This window comes from Sus scrofa, chromosome 18, assembly GCF_054392235.1.
Source record: "Sus scrofa isolate SSC_HxYL_T2T_F1_AM1 chromosome 18, Sscrofa_HxYL_maternal_Yorkshire_Landrace_v2.0, whole genome shotgun sequence".
Lineage (NCBI taxonomy): Eukaryota > Metazoa > Chordata > Mammalia > Artiodactyla > Suidae > Sus > Sus scrofa.
Window position 1 is genome coordinate 29055429 of NC_139400.1, and position 24047 is coordinate 29079475.

At 51.5% G+C, this 24047-nt stretch overlaps 1 protein-coding gene across 1 annotated transcript in view; it reads right to left on the bottom strand.

Moving 5' to 3' along the window:
- The window catches only part of LOC110257533 (uncharacterized), a 50590-nt gene extending 38599 nt beyond the window's left edge, over nucleotides 1-11991 (bottom strand). The window contains exons 1-3 of the mRNA XM_085005613.1: nucleotides 11966-11991; nucleotides 11126-11300; nucleotides 10954-11021 (exon numbers count right to left, since the gene is read on the bottom strand). Of these exons, the coding sequence (XP_084861739.1) occupies nucleotides 10954-11021; nucleotides 11126-11300; nucleotides 11966-11991 (269 nt within the window). The remainder of the gene's footprint in view (nucleotides 1-10953; nucleotides 11022-11125; nucleotides 11301-11965) is intronic.
- Between the last annotated feature and the right edge of the window lie 12056 nt (nucleotides 11992-24047).

The following is a 24047-nucleotide window of genomic DNA, read 5'->3' on the forward strand; positions in this document are numbered from 1 at the left end:
TCTGGTGTTGCCGTGAGCAGTGGTGTAGGTCACAGACTGGGCTCAGATCCTGAGTTGCGGTGGCTGTGGTGTAGGCCAGCGGCTATAGCTCTGATTCGACCCTAGCCTGGGAACCTCCATATGCCATGGGTGCAGCCCTAAAAAGACAAAAACAGAACAAACCAAAAACTTTTCATTAAATAAAAAAAAAACAATACAATTCCCTAATTGATATATCAAAATCAAAAGAACACAATTATAATCTAGGAATACGTGCTTCAACATAGAAATGCTCATGCATGATGACGCTGGTAGAATGAAATTGTGAGATGCTCACATCGCTGTGTAGAAGCAGCATGAATGAGATGCCAGTGCTGATGGATACCAGTGTGTTGTTTCAGTGGCTCAGTGGCTGTGGGAGCTTTGCCCTCAGAGAGGTGTTTCCAAACGAAGACCCAACTCAAAGTGATGCTCTGAAGTACAATTCCTCTTTTTTTTTTTTGCTTTTTAGGGCCACACCTGCAGCATATGGAGGTTCCCAGGCTAGGGGTCCAACTGTAGCTGTAGCTGCTGGCCACATCCACAACCACAGCAACATCAGATCTGAGCTACATCTATGACCTACATACACCACAGCTCACAGCAATGCTGGATCCTTAACCCACTGAGCAAGGCCAGGGATTGAACCCAAATCCTCATGGATCCTAGTCAGGTTTGTTTCCGTTGCACCACGACAGGAACTCCCTCTTTAAAGACCACTTTGAACTCTTTCCTCCCAGCTCAGAAACAGGCTCATCTTCTCCACCCTAGACAGGAAACAGAAACCCCTTCGTCCTACTCTCTTTTTAAACTATTGCTCTGTCTGCCCCCACCCCCTTCCCACCAGTGTCAGAGGTGAATCTATACTTTCTGTGTCCTCTTTCTCAATACCCTAGATCCATTGCAGTCTGGTCCCTCTCCCCACAAACCACTCCTGCCAGGGGGAAATCCAGTTATCAGTCTTCATCTCCAAAATTCTCGGCAGCGTTTTACTCCATGAACTAGATTCTTTTGCCGGAATGTCTTGTCATTTTCAGGCATCCTCTATTTCGGTGTTTTTTCTTTTCTGGTCCATCTGACTCCTCCCCTCTTTCCCTCGCCCCACTGGTAACCACTTGTTTGTTCTCGATAGCGTGAGTCTGCTTCTTTTTTGCTATATTCTCTAGTTTATTGTATTTTTTTAGAGTCCACATATAGGTGGTATACTGTGTTTGCCTTTACTGGATCCTTCCCACTTGGCTACCCTTCTTCCAGTCCCCTTCTTTTCTCCCTCCAATTTCCCCTCGGATAGTTAGGTTTCTGTCTAGCCCTCTCCCCTTCCTCTCCATCTTTCAATGATCTCACCCATGCTGTGGCTTCACAGCCCTTGGATGCTGTTCACTCCCAGGTCTCCAGCCAGCCTCAGCTTCTCTCCTGAGCTCCAGTCCCAAGCACAGAGCCCCTCTCAGCCTGTCCAAACGTGCTCTGCCTCCCAGGATGGTCGCCCTACCTCCACTCTGCTGCCTGAACTCCATACTTGAGTCATGCTCAAGCTCTCTCCCTTTCAACCCAGGTCCATCTACCCCTAAGTCCTGTGGATGCTCCCTCAGAACCCTCTCCCAAACCTGGTCCTCCTCTCCATCCCCTCTGCCACCCCCTCATCTTTGGGTCCCCCTTCTAAGCGTCCCTGCTGGTCTCCATGGCCACCAGATTCCCATCACTCTGGTTCTCCCACTTTGTCTTTCACAGCTCTCTGCAGAAGACCTGTCTGAGTCATGCCGCCCTTCTCTGTCTTCTCTGCAGCCCCCATGGGCAACTCAGTGTCCATGGGAAAGCAGAGGCTCCTTGGAGGGACACAGAACCTCCTTCTCCATCCTGCTGGCCCACCTCTGTGGCAGTCAGCCTGAGCCTCCATAACCCCCGAGCACACTCCCCCTGTAAGATGAGCCCTTTGCTCTCCAGAGAGCCAAGGGCCCCTTTCCTTGTTCTCTTTCACACAGTAGGTCCTTTCTGCTTCCTTAGGTTCTGATAGCTCTGTTCTCACCGCACGCCTAGCCTTATTCATCTTTGAATAAGCAGCGTCCAGCACGGTGCTAGCACACAGTAAGCACTCCATGACTGTCAGTTTAATGACCGAATAAATGAACGAGCAGATGTGTTGATTAAAAAATTATGCCCCATCTGCCTCTTCATCACATCATTCCCTAGGCCAAGTCTGAGTGTGCATGCAAATTACCTGGAAACCTTGTTAAAAGGCAGATTCTCAGTCAGCAGGCCCAGAGTGGGGCCTGAGCTTCTGCATTTCTAATGAGCTCCTAGGTGATTTTTTTTTTTTTTTGGTCTTTTTAGCTATTTCTTGGGCCGCTCCCACGGCATATGGAGGTTCCCAGGCTAGGGGTCGAATCAGAGCTGTAGCCACCAGCCTACGCCAGAGCCACAGCAACGCGGGATCCGAGTCGCGTCTGCAACCTACACCACAGCTCACAGCAATGCCGGATCGTTAACCCACTGAGCAAGGGTAGGGACCGAACCCGCAACCTCATGGTTCCTAGTCGGATTCGTTAACCACTGCACCACAACGGGAACTCCCTAGGCGATCTTGATGCTGCTGTCACAGACCACACTTAGAGGAGCCAGGCCCTACCCCAGGGCAATGGCTTCCAAGCTTGTTTTTTGTCTTTTTTTTTTTTTTTTTTTTTTTTAGAGCCACAGCATATGGAAGTTCCCAGGCTAGGGATGGAAGGTCGAATCAGAGCTGTGGCTGCCAGCCTATACCATAGCCACAGCAACACAGGATCCTATCTGTGTCTTCAACCTACACCACAGGTCATGGCAACACCGGATCCTTAACCCACTGAGTGAGGCCAGGGATCAAACCTGCATCCTCAATGATACTAGTTGGGTTCATTACTGTTGAGCCACAATGGGAACTCCCAAACCTGTTGAATAGTAGAATCACCTAGAGAGTGTTACCATGCCACACTAAAGCAGAACGGCTGCGGGAGGGAGCCAGGTGGCGGCATTAGTCAAGATTCCCAGGTGATTCTAACGTACAGAAAAGTCAGGGGACACCTGATCTGACTTTGCCAGCCATGATTCTCAGCCCCGGGCGCTCATTAGAATCACCTGGAGAGCCTTTACTCCCTTGCTGAAGCCTGGGCTCCACCCAGATCAATTAAATGAGACTCTCTGGGGTTTGGACCTGAATGTTTTACGGTTTTTTTAATTTAATTTTAATTTTTAAAATTAATGTTATTTTTTTCAGCTGCACACATGGCATGCAGAAGTTCCTGGGCCAGGGATCAAAAACATACCACAGGAGTGACCTGAGCCACAGCAGTGACAATGCCAGATCCTTAACCCACAAAGCACCAGGGATCTCCATGGACCTGAATGTTTTTAAAGCCTCTAGTGGGACTTCCTGCTGTGGCTCAGTGGGTTAAGCACCCAACTAATATCCATGAGGATGCGGGTTGAATCCCTGGCCTTGCTCAGTGGGTTAAGGATCTGGTGTTGCCACAGAGCCGTCATATAGGTCGCAGACACGGTTCGGATCTCGTGTTGCTGTGGCTCTGGTGTAGGCCAGCACCTACAGCTCTGATTTGACCCCTAGCCTGGGAATCTACATGTGCTGTGGGTGAAGCCCTAAAAAAAGAAAAAAATAAATAAAGCCCCAGGTGATTCTAAGATGAAGCCAGAGTTGCAAGCCATTGCTTTTGGGCTCTGGCTCTGAGAAATGGCTGTGGGTTTGAGGGATCCTGAGTCCAGGCTTTGGGTAGATGTGAAGACAAAGCCCAGGCTTGGCTCTCCCGTTATCATAATCTTGGAGAGGTTAGTTTAGTCTTCTCACTAAAATGACATTAAAAATACATGCCCTCCTCATCCCAATCTTTAATAAAGCTTCTGGACTGGAATGGGAAATAGAATTGGGAAAATGGCCTGCCCATGAGTCTGTTCCCTTCTCTCACTTGCGGTCACTGCTTGTGCTCCCACCCTATTCGCTTGGCCACGGAGGCCCACGGCCAGGAGAAGTCTCTGTCAGGCATGAGTTCCCAGCTGCAGGCCCAGCTAGGGAGCAGATGGTTCCGTAGCCGCTCAGGCCACCAGAGGGGAAGTCATGAGGATTTGCACTCGTGGGCAGACTGAGAGGTGGAATCAAACACAACCCCTGCAAAGCGTTCTGGCCTGCAGCCTGGCTGCTGCACAGTGGGCTGGCCGGCCCTGCGCAGGGACACGGCCCACCCGCTGTCCTCCGCACACACCGCAGCGCTGCCACCTGACCCATTGCAAGGACCCTGCGGCTTTGCACCAGACTCCTCTCTCGTGAGCTGTCTCTGTGAATCTATGCTGCTGCCTCAGGAAAGGTGCACCAAAAAAAGAGGTTCAAGGCTGACCTCACTCCCCACCCCTGGCTGCTTGAGCGGGGGCTCGGCTTCCTCAGAAAATATTATTTTGTATTTCATCACTGTCATCTGTACATATACAGAGGCCTCAGACCAAGCCGGCACACTCCTGCCTCTGGATGCAGCAGAAAATCCAGAGCCTCAAGGTGTGAAGAAGGGCAGGGGATAAGTTCTGGGTCCTTGGTACCAGGGACTCTTGAAACTGTCTGTATTTATCCGAACTTAAAATTGAACTGGGCATCCTGCATATTTATTTGATAAATCCAGCAACCCTCCAGGAAGGGGAGGAAGGGTTAAAAGGAACAGGAAGGAGCTCCTGTGAGACGGGCCTGGATGCGGAGGCCGTCTGGCCGAGCTGGGGCTTTCCGGGCTCTGAAAATTGGACAGATTTCTTTTTTGGTTTTCTTGGAAACCAAATTACACAAACTCCTCAGTCCCTAGAGTATCTTCTGGAAATTGGCCTCTTCCGGAAAGAGCCCAGCCAATTCCCTGAGGCACATGAGACCCTGGCTGGGCTAAGGGTTGGGGAGGGTCTTGACTCACACGCCAGCATTCCAGCATCTATTCATCCCAAAGAGCTAAGCCACCATCACTCTCCCCCCAGCTCTAAGAGAACTAAAATGCCCTCCTGAACCCTCCTACACTGTTGGTGGGAATGTAAATTGGCACAATTACTATGGAGAACAGTAAGGTGATTCCTCAGAAAACTGAATATAGAACTACCATATGATCCAGCAATCCCACTCCAGGGCATATATCCAGACAAAACTATAATTCAAAAAGATACATGCATCCCTATGTTCATTGCAGCACTATTCACAATAGCCAAGACATGGAAACAACCTAAGTGTCCATCAAGAGATGAATCGATTTAGAAGATGTGGTACATGTATACAATGGAATACTACTCAACCATTAAAAAGAACAAAATAATGCCATTTGAGGCAACATGAGTACAACCAGAGATTCTCATACTAAGTGAAGTAAGTCAGAAAGAGAAAGACAAATACTGCATGATATCACATAGGTGGAATCTCAAATATGGCACAAATGAACATATCTGCAAAACAGAGACAGACTCAAAGAAGTAGAGAACAGACTTGTGGTTGCCAAGGGGGAGGGGGAGGGAGAGGACAGACCGGGAGTTTGGGGGTAGTGGATGCAAGCTATTACATTTAGAATGAATAACAATTAAGTCCTATTGCATAGCACAGGGACTATATCCAGTCTCTTAGGATAGACCATGATGGAAGATAATACAAGATAGGGAATGTATGACTGCATCACTTTGCTGTACAACAGAAATTGATGCTACATTGTAAATGAACTATAATTAAAAAAAAGAATTAGAAAAACAAAACAAAAAAATACCCTTCTGCCACCCGCCCTCAAATGCCTCTGCCTGCGAGGATGGAGCCTTATAATCCACAGTTTGAGTCTTTGAGGTTCACAACACAACAAAACTGAAAGAGCCTTCCAGTTCAACCAACCCGCTCTGGTTACTCTGGCTGAGAAGTCTGAGCCTAGAGAAGGATGAGTTTGTCTAAAGCCAAACAGGGCTGAGAGCCAGGTCTCCCATCAGTGTGGTCAGTTCTACTCCACACCTTGTCCCCACCCTGACCATCAGAATAGAAATGACAATGACTCAATGTGCAAATCCACTCCTCAGCCCCACAATCTAGGATCAAGAGGAGCCAAAGAGGGCTTTTGGTTCTGTCTAGTTACAACCCACCTAGGAGAAGCAAAGCTGCACAGAATTCTGCCCTGAAAAGGAAAGGGTTTTCCCAGGGCCTCTGGAGTGGCAGCCTGGAGTCAGCCCCACTCACTGTGCCTGCTTTGAGAAGTAGCTGTGGTTTGTAGGTGTTCTCACGGACGGACAGCACAAGGAGAGCATCGGCTCTGGAGCCAGGAGACAGGCACAAAGCCTGATCTGGATGGTCTTGGCTAATTACTCAGCCTCGGACGCCTCATCTGTGAACTGTAACTCTCCCACAGGGCGTTGTGAAGATGACATGAGATGGGGCACAGGACCTGCGGCATTGGCTTAAAAGGCCTACAGTTTCAAGTGCTGCCATGACTTTGTGTCCCAAAGCCTGAGTTCCCTGCTCTTCCTAGCCCCCCACCTATCTGGAAAGGCTCCCACTCAGCTGGTTTCCCCAGCTGCACCCTACCTGGTCTCCAACCTAATGGGTTTCACTTCCCTGCCAGCCCAAGAAATTATTCAGATGAGCCAACCACAACCTCCCAATGAGCCAATCACAACCTCTCAGGAATCCGGGGTCACCCACCCTCTTCTCACTGCAAAGCCTATACTACAGGGCCCCTGCTGGCTCGCTCCACGCCTGAGGGCAGCTCCTGAGTGTAACTGTCATATGGCTGTCGTGTGGTCCCTCATGGCATGCTGTGTCCTCCCCCCTTCCCCCCTTCTCCCCTCCAAGGCTATGAGTGTGTGACTCATGAACTGCTGCCAGTCTCATCTGTCTGTTGTCAGGTGTTGTATGTCCAACCATCTCATAACACTTAGCACATGTGTATTTCTTTGTATTCCTGAATGGTGGTGCTCAGCTCATGCACAGGGAGGGGCTGAGACCCTGCCAGCAGGACTTGGCCAGATAGTACTTGGGGAGACAGCATTCTGAGGTCTTCTCAGCCTTTTAGGGTTAATACACCCCGCCACAACACACTTGCCTTCACTGTCCTCATCAGACTAACTACTTCCCTGTGACGGGCTAGGGAGGATGCTTTATCTCAGTGTTCGTGCTGTGCAGAGAATGACTAGTCCAAGGTCATATAGACAGGAGACGTGGAGCTTAACCCCTGCCCCCCAACCCATTGTCAGTGCCAACCCTGGGACCTGCAGCCTCTGGGGAAGCAGAAGCACTGCGCATGGGGGTTGCTCCCCTCTGGTGACCCTCCCACTCTCACTTCCCAGGGTTGCGGCATCCAAAGGTTGGCCTTGAGCATGGGATCCATGTTTCCCAGGAAGTTCAGCATAGGAGGAGAATGCAGGGGCCTTGTCTCAGTCCATGCTGGCCTGGGGGGTCCCACCGATGGGCAGTGAGGTGATCAGGAGGCCTCCACGTGATTCCTATGGAAGGGAAGACCTGGAGCTTCTCGGCCCTAAGAGGAAACTTGAGGACTGTCTTCATTTAGGTCTCCTGGCCTTTGTTTTGAAGAATGGGGGGCTGCCAGCTGGAGTCCTGAGCTGGGGCTTATTGCTGGGTGACTCTGGCCAGCCTGGAGCTGTTCCTCACACATGCTTCCTGTGGGCACCTCTCTCATAGCCGTGAGTCCCTGATTTCTCTCTGCTATAATGGGGCCTGGGCTTCCATCCATAAGGAGAGGCTGAGAAGCTGGCCACAAGGCAGGAAAGGTACCGCTGGATGTGGGGTCAGTCTTTCCTATGCTCCAAGGCACCCTGAGCCTCTCAGGAACCCCTATATTTTCAAAGACAGCTTTCCTGGCTCTCTCTGATTTCAGATGTTAATGCACCCTCAGAACAAGGCACCCTCAGAACAAGTCAATTTTCAAGTTATGGGGACCATCTCTGCTTCAGCGAATCCCCATTCACAGATGGAGAAAATGAGACTCATTCATCATAAAGACTTGCTTAAACAATCAGGATGGGGCCAAAAGGAGAATCTGGTCCCTTGTGCGGGGAATGGTGCTGAGTCAGTCCAGCTCTCTGCCGAGCACCTAACCTGGGGGAGTGGAAGGGAAGCTCCTCTGGCCCGTGATGCCTGTGGTCAGGCAAGGACAATCTCAGAGACCTGGGCTCTCCTGTACACCCAGTGCAAGGTCCCACACAAGCTTCTGGCCAGGTGGGGCCCCTCACCTTCCCTGACTCTCCTCCCCAGGTCCCTTCTGTGCTCACAAGAGGACAAGGTAGGCTCAGATCCATGGGGCAGATCCCTCTATCTGCCTGACCTTGACCAGCTTCCCCCGGAGTCCACGGCCAGATGTTACTTAACTGAGCACACATGGAAGCCAGAGAGCCAGGGATGTTTGGAAAGTAGCCAAGAGTGGGGCTAGGCAGATGGTGGCAATTTTGCTACTCCAAAAGGACCAAGTGTTAGCTGCAAAAATCCCGGGGCATAAGGTAGGGGCACTGTCTGTTAGTGGAAGCCACATCCTTTTGCTCTTTGCCTGTTTTGCCCACACTGCTACCTCCCTGACCAAGTGACACAGCTCTGTCATGAAAAGTCATTCCTTTGGGAGAATGGCCATTTTCTGACCCCTCTTGAGGCCCATGGAAACTCAGGATGCTGTAGATTCTGGGCTTAGGCTTCTACCCCATGAGAAGGTACTGCCAGTGGACTGGGGTAAGTAACTCTCTCTCTTTCCCCTGTTCCTCACCTGGGAGTTTTTTTCTCTCCTCACTCTGCTAGCTCGGAAGCAAGCAGAACAACAGCTTCTTCAAAGAGAAGGCCATTTCCTGCTGACCATGTGCACCCCTCACTCCAGGTCCCAGAGCTTCTGTAAAGAGACACCCTCCTTCCTAAGCCCAGACCTCCTCTTGGGCTCTAGGCTCAGTAGGACAAAGGCAGCATCTGGGTCTGCCCCGGTGGTCAGATATGACAAGGCTGGCCTAATCTCTGCTACCTGAGCAAAGAGAACCTTTAAGGAAGAGGAATGTTCTGATTCCCAAGTGGAGAAAGAAGCTTATGGCTCCTGGGCTGCCCGAGGTCTTCGAAATGGGGGCGGGGGGAGAGCAGGCGAGAGAAAGGTGACTTCTCCTTTGTTTCCTTCATTCATCGCTGAATCAGTGGGACATCATGCAGACGCATTCTTTTCTTGCTGGAGGAGTTGGGATGACAATAAGAGGACACCTGAGCAAGGTAGAGGTGTCTGGGACAATATTCTAGCAATGTGCTATCATCAGCCAAAGGAAACCAGGAGTGAGAGAGCCACAGGTGCACCTGCTGAGTCCTGAATTCCACTTCAAGTGTGGTGTGAGGTGGGGACCATCTCAGAGGTCTCTGGGCGGCCAGAGTCCAGTGAGTGTGGTCCACACAGAGCGCTGCCACCACAACAATTACTTTGGTGGCTTGACGGGCAGCGCAGGGCACCCTGGGGAGGACTCACACAGGCGTTACTCCCTCCAGAGCCCTAGAGCTATGATAATTCAGCTAAAGCATCTCTGACTGCTGGGGGAGGTAGAGAGGTGGGCAGGATTCATCCTTACTCCCTCTCGGCTAAGCGAGGCCTAGGTTTAGGAAAGGAGGAATGGGCGGGGCTGGAGCTGTCTGGAAAGCAGTAATAGGGGTCACCAATTGTGTTTTGAGAATCCAGAAAATCCTGGACCCTGCCTTTGCTTTCTGAAGGCTGGGTCACGTTTGGCGGGGAGGGAATCTGGCTTTATTGGCTTATTTTAACAAGCTGAAGTGGGAAAGAGGAACTTGTGGCAGGGCCTTAGCAGTCTCATTCAGGGCACTACCCCCTTGAAGGAAGCCAAGCCACAATGCAGGGACGCCTGGCAGTCAGCTTCGGAGATTTCGCAGACTGGTTTTACCCCTTCGGGCTTCCAGACAGACGTCCAGGAGAGGGAGGCAAGGTCCTGACACGTGTATTTATTTGGGGGCAGTGGGATGGGAAGATCTAGGGTTGGGTTCAGGAGTTAGAAGCCAGAGAGGCCAGAGTAGCGGGAGCTCAAGAGGCAGCACAGGGCAGAGGGCATGGAGCTGTCCAGACCCTGGTGCTGAAAACGAAGAGAAGTGGCCAAGGGAATGGAGAGCAGTGAGCAAGCCTGAGCCTTGCCCTAAATGACAAGGGGTGGATGGAAAGGGATTCCTCACCTCTTTTACTCACGCTCCAAGGGGAGAAGAGCACAAGTGAGTTGGAGCGAGAAGGCAGGTTGAGCTCTAAGCATTCAGCCTAAGCTACAGCCAGTTCCGAGAAAGCAGGCCACAGCCTGACTGGGGGTAGGGTGCAATCTGGGCCAGATGCAGCAGATGAGCAAGGAAAAGACCCTGGACCTGGGGTAGTCCCTTGCTGGCCCCCTACACTCCAGGCAGGAACCCCGGCTACAGGTCATGAAGAGGTGTGTAAGGTGTTCTTATATGTATGACACAGATACACTCACACAGCAGACTCCCCTGAGCGCATACATATGCAGCTCATGGACGAACGGCTTGTTCCCAAAACAGGCACACACCAAGCACACACAAGTAGTTCCATACACACGCCCTGCGCCCGGGGGAACCGGCTCCCGGGCCAGGCTACTGAGGCTCCACTTCAGTCTCACATCCCCAAGTCTGGCCTGCTTGTCCCTCCCACTCAGCTTCCCGGCCTCAGATGGCGCCTCCAAGGGAGGCCCAGCCAGTGGGAAGCCCCAGTTCTAGCCTGCCACCTGATAAGGTGCTGGAGAGAAGCACAGAGGAGACTCCTACGCTCAGAAAGGTGGGGGAGACAGGAGGAGCCGCGAGGTCTCAGACACCCCTTCTCCTTTCCCCAGACTTGCAGTCGTGGTGCCAGAACACACGAGGAACGTGGACAGGCGAGAGTGTGTGTCTCCCTCCCGCATGCTGGGGACACCCTGAGGACCTGCTCGTACCTGTGTGAAGGAGGACCCGCGTGGAGCCCCCTCAGCGAGTCCGGACTTGCTGGCTCCTCTGGCTCCACCTGGAGAAAGGTGGGGTGGGAGTAGGGGTCACCCCGCTTGCCCTCCAAGCCGCCTCATGTCCGTGGGCAGCAGAGAAACTCCGTCCGGGGAGGTGGGAAGTTACCCGGGTCCAGGCGCTGGGAGGGAGCGCCCTCTGGTCCCTGGGCCTGGCCGGGATTCCCGCGCCCCCGCGCTCGCCGCCTTCGCCACCTCGTCTGCGCCCTGCCGCCCGGTAGCCTGCGCGGAGCCTGAAAGCCGGGAGCCCGCCCGCCCTCCCTCCCGGAGAGTCTGCTGGTGACCTGCATTGACGTCATTGCGTCATTAGGTTTCCCCTGGAAACACTGGCGCGCCCAAAATAGTAACACATTAATTCAGGCCGGGGGAGCAGGGAGAGACTGTTTGTAACCCTGTAGCTAACTCTGAGCGCGCGAGCTAGCGCGCAACGGCCCCCACCCGTTCCAAGGGCAGAGCCAACCGCGCTCGCCTACTATTTTGAGAACAAAGGATGGCAAAATATAGAACCCCGGAGAGAGTGCGGGGGACGCCGAGACCCTCTTGCCGCGCGCGCGCGCACACACACACACACACACACACACACACACACACACACGCTGCACAACACACCTGGGTCTGTCTACCTCGGGTAGGCACTCCCAGCATTCGGGCTCTTTCAGGGACTTGCTGGGGTGTGTGTGGCCAGATCCCCGGGGGCAAAAGAACAGGTCTTCGGTCAGGGCCTTCTGTCCTCTGGCTTTGAAGGACGAACTCCCTCCCACCACCCTACGACCCCGCACCGCCCGGCGGGGCTGGGGGCGCCCTCCCTCTACGCACCCACCCACACCCGCCTATATAGACCCGAGCTCGAGGTGTTCCTCTCGGGTGGCAGGCGGCAACCTGCGCTTTCTACCCTGGCCGCGCTTGGACCCCGTGTTCGAGAGCAAACCCTGTCCCTGTCGAGCCACACTTTGGCGCCCCCGTACTCTCCCGCATTGGGAGAGAACTGATTTCGGAAGGAAAAACTGGGGAATCAGGGTCGCTGTCACAGTCTCCAGAATCGCTGGTGCTGGGGAGCGATCGACTTCTCGATCGTCACCCCGCTCCAGCTCTCTTGGCCGGGCCCGGCACGCAGGAAGGAGACGTGGCTAAAACGTGAGCACCCAGCTTCAGAGGCTCCTTACCGAGCTCTCTCCATCCTCCTGTGACTGGGCCCTTGACTCAGCCTCTGTGAGATTGAGAGAGCGCTCTTTCTGATCAAAACAGCAGGCGTTTAGCCTTGGGCGGAGGCGGGGAGGCGGCGCGCCAGGCCTCGGAACGCCGAGCGCGAAGGCTGAACCCGCTGGACGGAGAGGGCTCGGCGGGCTCCCAAGTGCAACTAAGGGGAGGTGAGAGGGGCAGGGAGGATCTTTTGAGACTGTTCAGATTTCCCCTTCCTCCCAGAGGCCGCAGAGAGGTCCTTCCTTTCTGCTTTTTCCCCTGGGGCTTCTCTCGCCTCCGCTCTCTCCTGCCGGGAAGGGGGTGTGTGCTGCGATTTGGAGACAAGTCTCCCAAGGACTCCGTCCCTGTGTGCGTGTGTGCAGAGCTCACAGCAGTGACTTGGCTCACGCAGCACCTGCTCCTGCAGCAAGGCCCGGAGGTGGGGTGGGGGGAGGGATGCTTCTCACATAACGCCCCCTGACCCCGTATCCCCTCTTGGCCTTTGTTTCTGTTGACCACAGGTGGTGATACACAGGCAACCAGGCACTGCTCTCGCTGGACAAAGCCAGCTGTACCTATCAAACAGGAACCAGACCGAAAAGCAAGCTTGGGAGAGGACCAGGCTGGCCTCACGCCTGCTGAGCTCCCTGTTCTCTCTCTCTGTACATGCCTTTCCCTCCCGGAAGGGCCGTGACCTCATCTGTAAAACCAGGCCATTAAGCTCACTCCATAGGCTGTGGTAAAGATGACAAAAGATGGTATCTAGAATGTGCTAGAGAAATGACATACTCTATTTCTGGTCCTGACCCCTCTGTGGGTGGTTTTTTTTTCAGCAGTGGTGGAAGGCACACACCCCGATATATGCACACTCTCTGGTGACATTTTTAAGGGAATCTGGTCCGGGAACAGTGGGTTAACAGTAACATCAAGTGCCCTAGCCCCCCTAAAGGATGGCATCTGTGCTCCTTTCTCAGCCGAGGGCCTGGCTTGAGATGGACAGTGACGCTGATGGTGAGAGCTCTGCCAACCTGGACTGAGAGAAAGCTCAGCGACTCGGTCTGGACATGCCTCACCCCATCCAGCCCTGAAGAAGAAGGCACCTTTCCTGCTTTTCTTCCACCCTGGGGGAGAGTGCGGGGTTTGTCTGGCAACCTGGGAGTATGACAGGGGGGTCAGAGAAGGGAGGAACCCACTGGAGTCAAAATCAAAGTCTGCCCATCAGCTGTTTGAAAGAAAAGCCAGGGTCTTGCAGGTGAGATCCCAGTCTCATCCCGGTCCTCAGCAGCATCTACGGCTCCGCGAACAGCAGTAAACTGGATACCGTGAGTGAGGAAGGGGCTCTGCCTTTTAGTCAGTGGAAATGTGGCCGCTGCCAGCCCCCTGCACACACGTGCAGGCCTGTGACTGGCTCTTCCTGTGGCCCAACCCCATCCGGGCTGCAGGGCTTCCCCAGCGCTGCTTCTCAGCAGTCAGCACTTCCAGGGTCCCCTAATGGAACACTCCCTGCGCCCCAAATGGGGAACGAGGAGCTCCCCTTGCAGGGAGCCGCACGCAGTGGCACCCACTCTGCCTCCAAGATGCACCTCTCCTCAAGTGTGTCTCTGCTGCCATCTCAGGGGCCATGTGGTGACAAGGATTCTCACTCGGGCTGCCTCAGGTGGCCACTGTGTTGTGAGGAGACGTGTGGGGGGAAGGCAGTTGGGATATTCATACATGGTGGCCACTGGAACACAGGGGGGCCTGGTGGGTCGTTGGGATCCAGGGGCCTCGCTGGCTGCTTGGGCCCTGAGGCAGCAGGGGCTGCAAGAGCCCAAGTTAGAAGGTCACCTTGAAGGGTCTCAGCTGCTCCTTTGTCCCTGCTTCCTTCTGGCCTTTGCTCGGCCCTTGTTTAAATTACTTAAAAGGGGAGAATCCCACCGACCCAGGTAGGTGTGGCCCGGGTTCCTTGGTCAACCAGAGCCTCCGCCCCAGCTACCTCTAGGCCCCTGGGATGTCCAGAGATCTACAACCTTTGGCTTACAGGACCCTGAGTTCAGACTACCCCAGTGGGCTGGAGCAGGACCCAGTGGGGGTGGAGGCTGCCCTCAGCCAGGCTAAAGGAATGCTGAGGCTCTTGGAAAGATTCCTTTGATGCGCTGAGCACTCTGGCTGGCCGGTCCAATACAATCATGACCTTGACCCTTCCCGCCACCCCTAGGCTGGGAAGATCAGCATGTTGTTCATCACCGGACCACAGTTTTCATTGCTGAGCTGACCTTCACGCCAGGCCTCCCAGGGGGCCCAAGTGAACAGTGGCTGACCTCACTGGGGGCTGCTGATGGCAGTGGGACCAGAAATGATCTAGAGAGGAGCCTGCCAGACTGTCTCCCCAGAGGCTGCTCTGTGGCCCACTCAGCCCCCACTTAGTTTGCAAGAACAGGTTCAACCAGAGAAGACCTGGGACTCCTGTGGAACACAGATCAGCCAGGAGAAGAGGCATCCAGTTCTTCCATTCCCAGCTGGGGCCTCGTTCTGAGCCCCCCAAAGGTCAAGTGACTAACATGGCAACGGAGTCAAGAATTAAGATCTGTGTAGAGAGGGAATCTGAAGGACAATGGATGGGTGTACACGTGCAACCAAACCACTTTGTCGTACAAGAGAAATGATCACCTCCTTGAGAATCAACTATACTCAATAAAGCTTTTAAAAAAACAGGCCTCCAAAAGAGGAAAGTGAAAATGTCAAAAAAAAGAAAAAAAAAAGAACAAAGACCCTACAGGGGAGTTCCCTGGTGGTCTAATGGTTAGGTTTTGGCATTTTGCAGCCCAGGTTCAGTCCCTCAACACTTGGTCTGGGAAATGAGATCCCACACCAAGCTGCTGCAAACCACAGCAATAAATAAATAAATAAATAAATAAATAAATAAATACCCCTGGGCTGGGAATTAGAACTGGCTTCTAATCCCAGCACTGCCATTAAGTTACCATGTAACTCAAGACAATTGATGTCTTCTCTCTGGAATCTTTTCACCGCCTGCTTCCTAAACGGGTAGAATGAGGTAATGAAGCAGAGTTGTCAGCACAGATGTGAAAATGTGGTCACAGCCTTGACTTCACTGGAAACTGACCCAGGCAACAGGAACCCTATGCCCCTTGAACCTGGGAGCTGTGGTGGGCAGGCGGCAGAGTGAGCTGCTCTCTTGAGATTGGGCCTCTGGCTGGTTAAGCCTCTGGTGGCCATGGGCCCTCTTTTCTCCACTGGGCCCTTCATCTGATACCTTCTCAGCCTCACTTATCTGGCAGTCTCCTGCACCAGGCAAGGATGCCACAGCCCTCCAGGTTCTTCACAGCAATGCAGGTGAAGAGCCATTTATTCAGTCATTCAGAAAGCTCAAATTCAACAGCCTCAATTTGTCTGAGGCCAATTTGCTCAAATCGTTTCCCTCTCCGTCCTGTTCCTTGACCACCAGATCTTATCCCAAGTCCTGCCCAGGCTTTGCTCTCAACATCTCCCAGTCAATGGGTCCAACCTCTTCCCCAGAGTCTCCAGCACCCCTTCATCATCTTACCAACCTCCAGCTCTGCATCCGAGACTCCTGGAAAGCCCTGCCCACATTCCTCTCTTTTGCTCCTGCCCCTTAACCACAGCCTTTTCTTGCATTCTCCTAGTTTTCAGTCCCTATGAGGGGAGCACCGAGCCAAGGTCACAACTTAGCAGGACCCTAAGTTCAGGTCTAGCTTCTGATGGAGGGGCAATCATGCTTGTTGCTCTTTTGGGCAAAGGTGGAAGAAACCGAGCAGCGAATGATTAAATTTGGGAAAACCTGCCAAGGACCCAGTGGCATAAAGCCAAGAGCTGGACTCAAACCGAGATGTAGAATCGGTGCCAGCTCAGCTGGTGTGGACAAGTTTGGCAACCGACATTCAGAAAAGAGAGGACTCAGGCTGCAGAAAGCTGGCCAGCTCCACAAAGGGAGATGACACTTGAACTGAACCTCAAAAGATAAGTACAACCTGGGGGGAAGAGAGGGGATGAGAGGAAGAGAGAAAGGTGGAAGCAACTGTCTAAAGCAGAGGGTCTCAACCCTGGCTCACCTTAGACTCACCTGGGATAAACCTGGGGTCAACCCAAAGATGATACGAAGATACTCAGGCCCTACTCCCAAGAAACTCAGGTTCCACTGGTCTCAGGTAAAGGTTTGGCATTTGTATTTTTAAATTTTCCATTTGTACTTTGTGATTTATTGACTATTAATTACATGCTATGCTATCAGAAATTATTTTTAACTTGCGACACTCTGTAATATAGTTCTGGGACCGCGCAGTGGTAGTTTAAAGGGCAGTCTTCTCTGCTGGGGTCCTGCCTCCATACTCACTGGCCATGCAACCAGGAATGATGGTTGAACTTCCCAAATTTCTTGTTTCCTCATCTATAGAATGGTGACCAGGACAGTACCTATGTCCCACGGGGCGGCCTTGTGGTTCACATGAGATAATGCTTTCATGTGTTGAGGGCTAACGTTCTGGGCACTGGTTATGCTCAACGGCCCCAGATGATTTAATGTACAGCCAGGGGTGAAGATCTCTAGCATAAAGCCAAGGACAAAGTGGGTTGTTTGGGGGGGGTGGCACTCCTGGAGGTGGGGGAAGGTCCATATCAGGGAAAGGAGAAACCAAAATGATTGGGGCTCTAGGATGGAATGGTTTCATGACAGGCTGACATGATGGGGCTTCATTCTAATAAGCACAGCAGGAGCCCAGGTTTAGGAATTTAGGAAGCTGATACCGCAGGAATCTGGGGCTTACTGCAGCCTTGATTGGAGAGAGGGAGAGGGAGCCTAGGGGATAGTCTGGGATCGGAACAGGCAGTAGCCATTGAAAAAAAGGGATGAGTGTGAGGCGAAGGGCAAAGGAAGAATCAACAGGATTTAGGGCCTTCGTGGACATAGAGTTTAAAGAGATTGAGGGAAGCAAAATAAATCTAAGTTTTCAAGTCTAGTGAGACTAAGGAAATAACCCCTCTGTTGGTTAGGATTACATTTAACTCCGAGTATTGGACAACCCAAATCAACAGTGGCTTAAACAAAATAAAAGTTTATTTCTCTACTAGTTGAACGTCCAGTGGTGTGCAGTTCAAAGCTGGGAAGGCAACTCTGTTCCATAAAGTCCTTAGAGAACCAGGCTCCTGACAGCTCACTCATCTCCACCCTGGGCCACGGGCTTTGTCTTCATGGTACCATGTGGTAGCAGCTGGGTTCTAGCATCCACGTGGAGAAAGGAGTGAGGAACTGGCAAAAGGCAGGAGCCAGGTGATGTCCGAGGGCCTTTTCTTACAGCTGCCCCTCATCACCTCCCCTACAGCCCATTGTCCAGAAAACAGTCCATGGCCATACCCAGTAGCAAGGGGAGCTAAGAAGTGTGGTCTCTGCTTTCTTTTTCTTTTTTTTTTTTTTTTTATGGCTGCACCGGTGGCATATGAAGTTCCTGGGCTAGGGGTCCAATCAGAGCTGCAGCTGCCGGCCTACACCACAGCCACAGCAATGCTGGATCTGAGCCACGTCTGTGGCCTACACTGCAGCTCGAGGCAACGCCAGATCCTTTAAGCCACTGAGTGAGGCCAGGGATCATACCTGGATCTTCATGGAGACTCCGTGAGGTTCCTAACCCACTGAGCCACAACAGGAATTTTCCAAGTGACCTTGTACCCAGCTAAAAAATTCCTATGATACCCTCTATGGTAGAAGTGGGTTTTGTTTCTATGACAGAATAGGCATTCGGTACTGGGAGAGAGCTAACAGTTTCTGCCATTGCCCCATTTTTTCAAATGAAGTTGAAAAATGGAATCAGTTTGGGAAAATATTTGGTTTTGAATACATCTAGTTTGAAACCAGGGACGTAGAGTACAGACTTGTGGGCTTCAGTAGGCAAAATTTTAAGACAGCCCCAAGAGCTCTGACCTCTCTGGCATACATGCTCTGTATAAACCCTTTCCCATGGATGGGAGCTTTTTTTTTTTTTTTTTTTTTTTTTGGTGTTTCAGGCACCCACAGCATATGGAAGTTCCCAGGCTAGGGGTAGAGCTACACCACAGCTCACACCAACCCACTGAGTGAGGCCAGGGATCGAATCCACATCCTCATGGATAATAGTCAGATTCATTTCTGCTGTGCCACAACAGGAACTTCATTGGGAGCTTTCAAGGGGGCATTGAGCGTGGTATCATGGGGAGTCAAACTGTCGGGGGTGAATGAGGAGATGGCCAAGGAGAAAGGGGAGCAGCCATCAATCTGGAGAAGCCTTAGGAGAGCACACAAACCCCTCCATGAGTTAGCCCTTATCTCCCTCTCCAGACTCTTCTACACATCTCTTCCTTGCCCATCATTTCAGAGAATGACTCTCAGGTTTCTGACTTGAGAAACTAGACGGGCACAACAGAAAACAGGCAAAAGCTCGGATTTGAGGAAGAAGACAAGGAGATTCATTTGACAGAGTTAGTGATGGCCATGAGAACACCAAGTGGCGAGATCCCAGAGACAGTTGGAATGTTCAGAGGGATGGGAAGAGAGGCGAATGCCAATGGCCTTGAAGGATCATCTCCTCTTTTTTGGTAAATGAGCAGTTTCTTGGCTCAGCAGGTCCGAATCGTTCATGGGGAGAAGGGGCCCGACCCAGCGCTGAGCTCAGGGGTGCCCCTTCCTCCATCAGGGAACTGTCACTGTCCCAGGGTTGCACAGATGTGTCTGCCCACGGTCCCTATTTATAGACAGCGTTAAGGGAACAGAGTTCCTCTAGACCAAATGGTTTTAGTCTCATCTTTAGATGTCGCCATCAATATCTGTGAAACAGACTCTAGGAAAAAAAGACTAAAAAAGCTATCTTTATTTAGCCTGGAGAAGAGAGGGAGGGAGAGCTGTGATCTGCTAGGAATAAACTGCTGGGTTTTTTGGTGGGTTTTTTGGGTTGTTGTTGTTGTTGTTTGCTTTTTAGGGCCATACCCTCGGCATATGGAAGTTTCCAGGCTAGAGGTCAGATCAGAGCTGCAGCTGCCATCCTACACCACAGCCACTGCAACACCAGATCCAAGCCATGTCTGCGACATACACCACAGGTCTCCCCACTGATTGACCAGACCTTTTAAAATTCCAAGGGAGCAGCCTGATAGGCTTAGTCAGTCACCACGGCTCCTTCAGAGGCTCCAGAGAGGCCACCTTCTTGGGCTCTGGTCAGCCTGTGACGGAAGATATGCCCTCTGGTCAATGGTCCACCTCCCTTCCAATTAGAGGCCACTCTTATACAAAGAACAGTTTAGACATCTTTTCTGGATAGGAAACCATGCGCAGAACAGCATGAGTCAGAGGAGATAATAGAATCCAACGCACCATGACCAGCATTTATATTGGTCTTTCTGGCCCACTGCTAACTTTTTCTTGGTGTAGAAAGATAGGAGCTGAATGCAAAGCTATGGTTTTCCTTTTCACTCGGAAGCTGTGCTGTCCAACAGAGTAGCCATTAGCCACATGTGGCCATTCAAATGTAAATTCTTTATAATCAAACAAAATTAAAAATTCAGGGTGTTCGTTCACATTAATCACATTTCAAGTGCTCCGGGGCTGCCAGGGGCCAGCGGTGACCATGCTGGGACAGCGCAGAGACGGCGCATCTCCATCCCCGCAGAAAGTTCTGTTGGACAACACCGCTCCAAAGGCAGGTACCGTCTGAACCGGAAGAGTTGGATATAAATGGAAAACGCATTTTAGAGTCAGCCCTAAAGAGAAAGCTGAGTCGTCTTTTAGGGATTCTGTCCTTACTTCAAGGTGGGTGTGTGAGATCCTGTGAGCCACGGTGCCTGGTGCCAAGTTCATGCCTTGGCCTGTGTGTCCCCCGGGGATTACATGCTGCCTCTGCTCACGGAAGCAAGAGCTTGGAGAATCATTTTACCTGAGGACGAATTGCTGTAACTCACGCATTTGGAAGGGTACTATAAACGTTGGAGAGTAAAGAGTGGTTGAAGAGCTCTGAAGAGTGCATAATCAGCTTTTCAAACACCGTGACACTAGATGACACATAGACATTTACAGCTCAGGTGAACATGGGAGTGTGACCAGAGTTGTTAGTCTCACTGACATGCCTTTAGGAGCCTCTGAGCCCTTATGCCTTGCCCTCTCCTCTTTTTCTCTTTTATTTTGCTTCTAAAGAGAATGCGTTTTCTTCGGCCCTGTGGTTGTCCTGACTGCTATTTATCAAGTACTTCCACCAATCTCAGGCACAGAAGACTGCCCTTCCTGTCCCTTGTGGTGGGGGGCTGAGCCCCTGAGGCCAGCCCTGGCTGCTGGGTGAAGTCCCTCAGCAGCCTGGATTCCTGAGTGACCACAGGTCCCGCGGTCCCTGCCAATCACGATGGAGGTGTAAAGTGAGCAGGAGACAAACCTGGGTGGTTTTCAGACACTAAGATTTGGAATTGGTTGTTGTTATTTGTTTACTTGTTTTTAAATTGTGGCATAACCTAGCCAATCCAGCCTGGTCACAGTACTTTTCACATAAATTGACACTCCTAACCTAAAGCAAAATCAATCAATCAATCGATTCACACTCCCAGCAATTTGTTGTGTTCATTGGCCGGGGTTGTTTCTTGTTACTTAGAAAAAGAAGTACGTTGGAACTTCTTATATTCGTACCAATCACCAAACATGGATGTTTATAAGATGACTCTTTTTATGAATTGGGTCTCTTGACAGTAGAAGAAGGAGCCTCTTCATCTGCTGAGAAGAGGGCACATTTCTTCCTCAAACTGGCTAAGTACCAGCTGTCTCCTTATTTTCTTGCAGAATGACTTAAGGCTAACATTTTTGCTTTTTTTTTTTTTTTCTTTTTTAGGGCCTCACCCTTGGCATATGGAAGTTCCCAGGTTAGGGGTCGAATCAGAGCTGTAGCTTCCAGCCTTCACCACAGCTACAGCAACGCCAGATCCAAGCTGCATCTGCGACCCACACCACAGCTCACAGCGACACCAGATCGTTAACTCACTGAGAGAGGCTAGGAATCAAACCCGCATCCTCATGGATCCTAGTTGGTTCTTAACCCTCTGAGCCACAATCAAACCCATGTCATAGCAGTGAGAGACCTGAGCCACTGCAATGATAACACTGGATCCTTAACCCATTGAGCCACACGGGAACTCCCTCTGCACACTTTTTCTATTAAGGTGTTAGGCTGTGTAGGCTAGAAGAGCCCTGTTGCAAAAATTCGCTCTGTGAGAGCAGCCGCAGACAATGCATAAATGAAGGAGCTTGGCCGTTTGCCAATAAAACTTTACTTGCGGAAAATAAAGCCTGAATTTCATATTTTCACGTGTCACAAAATGTTATCCTTTGGGTTTGTCTTCCCAACCATTTAATAATGTAAAAATCATTTTTAGCTCATGAACCCAATTTGGCTTGCGGGCCGTCCTTGGCCAACCCTTGGTTTACATCACTCAGGATGGATGACTATTGAAGCAGAAAAACTGTTTTGGAGGCTTTTGCAAAACGATCCATCAGGAGGTGAGGAAGCCTTGGCTTGGGTGGTTGCTGTGGTGGAGGTAGTAAGAAGCTTCTGGGCGGAGAGGTGTTCTGGGGGTTGGGGTGCAGGGGGCGCTGGTGAGCAAAGTGTGGCAGTGGGAAGTCAGGGATGACCGGGTGGTGACACCATCACTGCAGGGCAGGGGATCCCTTCCAATCGGGCCACTTTGAGTTTGTTTGAGTATTGATGGGCTCAGCCAGCTGTGGCCTGCAGCCCTGGGAGCAGGGCATGTCCATACCTATTTTCCCGGAGCCATGTGGAAAAAGCTGTGTGACCCTGGGCAAGTCACTTCTGTCCAACCTTCTTCTTCTTTTTTGTCTTTTTAGGGCCGCACACACGGCATATAGAGGTTCCCAGGCTAGGGGTCGAATCAGAGCTACAACTGCTGGCCTACACCACAGTCACAACAATGCCAGATCCGAGCTGCGTCTTCCACCTACACCACAGCTCACGGCAACGACGGGTCCCTAACCCACTGAGGGAGGCCAGGGATCGAACCCGCAACCTCACGGTTCCTAGTTGGATCCATTTCCACTGCGGCACGACAGCAACTCCCCAGTCTTCTTCTCTGAAATATGAGGTGATATTTCCAGCCCCTCCCTGTCTGGATGGTGGTGAGGGTCAGCTGAGACTACACTTGACCCTGATGAGGGATTCCTGCTGGATTCTGTGCTCAGCGCTTCCTCCCCGGCCAAATCCCACTCTGAAGGGACCAAGTCTGGGTTTCTGCGAGGCAGTGAGGAGCCAAATCACTCACTGCTCATCAGCGCTCTCTGAAACCCCCCAAACTTCTCTGTCCTTCCAAGACGGGCCTCTCCCGCTGCAACGGCCTCAGCCTTCTAGGATGAAGAAGACACACTGTGGCTGCTTTACACTCAGCACCTGCAGCGCCAGTTGTATGGCTTCCCCCCAGGAACCAAGTCTCCAACCTTCTGGGCGCCAACCGGGTGTCCTACAATTCAGTTTTGACCCTAAGTACCTGGAGTTCATGCAGCTCCCACAGGTGAAGAGCTCCCTCCCACAAGACCAGCCCCACCTCAGATGCCAGTGGCACGTCATGGGTCCCCGGCTTACTCACACTTCTGTCTAATTTGCCTCCAAATAAGGGATCCTCCTGCCCCTCTCCTTGGTTCAATGCTTAGTCATGATGGCTCATAGACCTCATAGGTTTACCGGTTGATTACAAAGGATACAGAGGGACAGCCAGACGAAGACGCACATAGGGTGAGGCGTGGCGGTGGATGGGAGGTGGGGCTGAAAGAGCTAAGCTTCTAATGCTGGCTGGATTTTTCCCATGGCCAGCATTCAAGAACCCATCAAGCACTGTCTCATTAGAACAGAAAGCTTTCCTATCGCCCAGGAAATTCCAAGGGGCTTAGGAGCCCAGGAAACAGGGCAGAGATCAAGAATATATTTCTTATTTTGTCACACAGGGTCTTGTGCCTTCTCTTTTTTTTTTTCCCCTGAACTCGCCCTCTTCTTAGCCTCTTACATGGCAAGCTTAAACCCCGCTGACGGGAGTTGTGGGACAAGGGGATACTTGGAGTGATGGATCCGATACATACATAGTCTTTTTAGGGCCACACCCACAGCTTATGGAGGTTCCCAGGCTAGGGGTCTAATCGGAGCTGTGGCCGCCGGCCTACACCACAGCCACAGCAACGCTGGATCCTTAATCCACTGAGGAAGGCCAGGGATCGAACCCACAACCTTATGGCTCCTAGTTGGATTGGTTTCCACTGCACCGCAACGGGAACTCCTCCGCTCTATTTCTTGACTGTGGTGGTGGATACACAGACCCACATATGAGATGAAGGTGTACAGAAATAAACACACACGTACACACAGGAGTACACGTAGCTGGGGAAATCACCATAAGATTGGTAGACCGTATCCACGTTGCATCCCTGGTTGTGATTTTGTAGTAAAAGGTGAAGGGCATGTGGGATCTCTCTGTATCAGTTCTTACAAGTGCCTATGAGCCTACGGTTACCTCCAAATTAAAAGTTTAATTTAAAAGATCCTGGTGTATAATCCCACTCAACAAGTTAGAAGCTAACCTTTCGAGCAAAATCCCCTCAGGGAGCTCATGAAACAATTTTCTCTACTTTTATCTATATCGAAAGTTTTTCATTAAATAGAGGTTAATAAATATATCCCCTTACTGGCCAAGCACAGTCATCCTTTTTCAAATCTGAGGCAGCTGAATCTACCTCACCCGAGAAATAAGAAAGTGCCTTGTAGTTCCGTTGTGAGCCACACAGAAAGTCCCAGAAAATGCCTTAAAAAATAGTCCCAGGTAAGAAGTTGTATTAT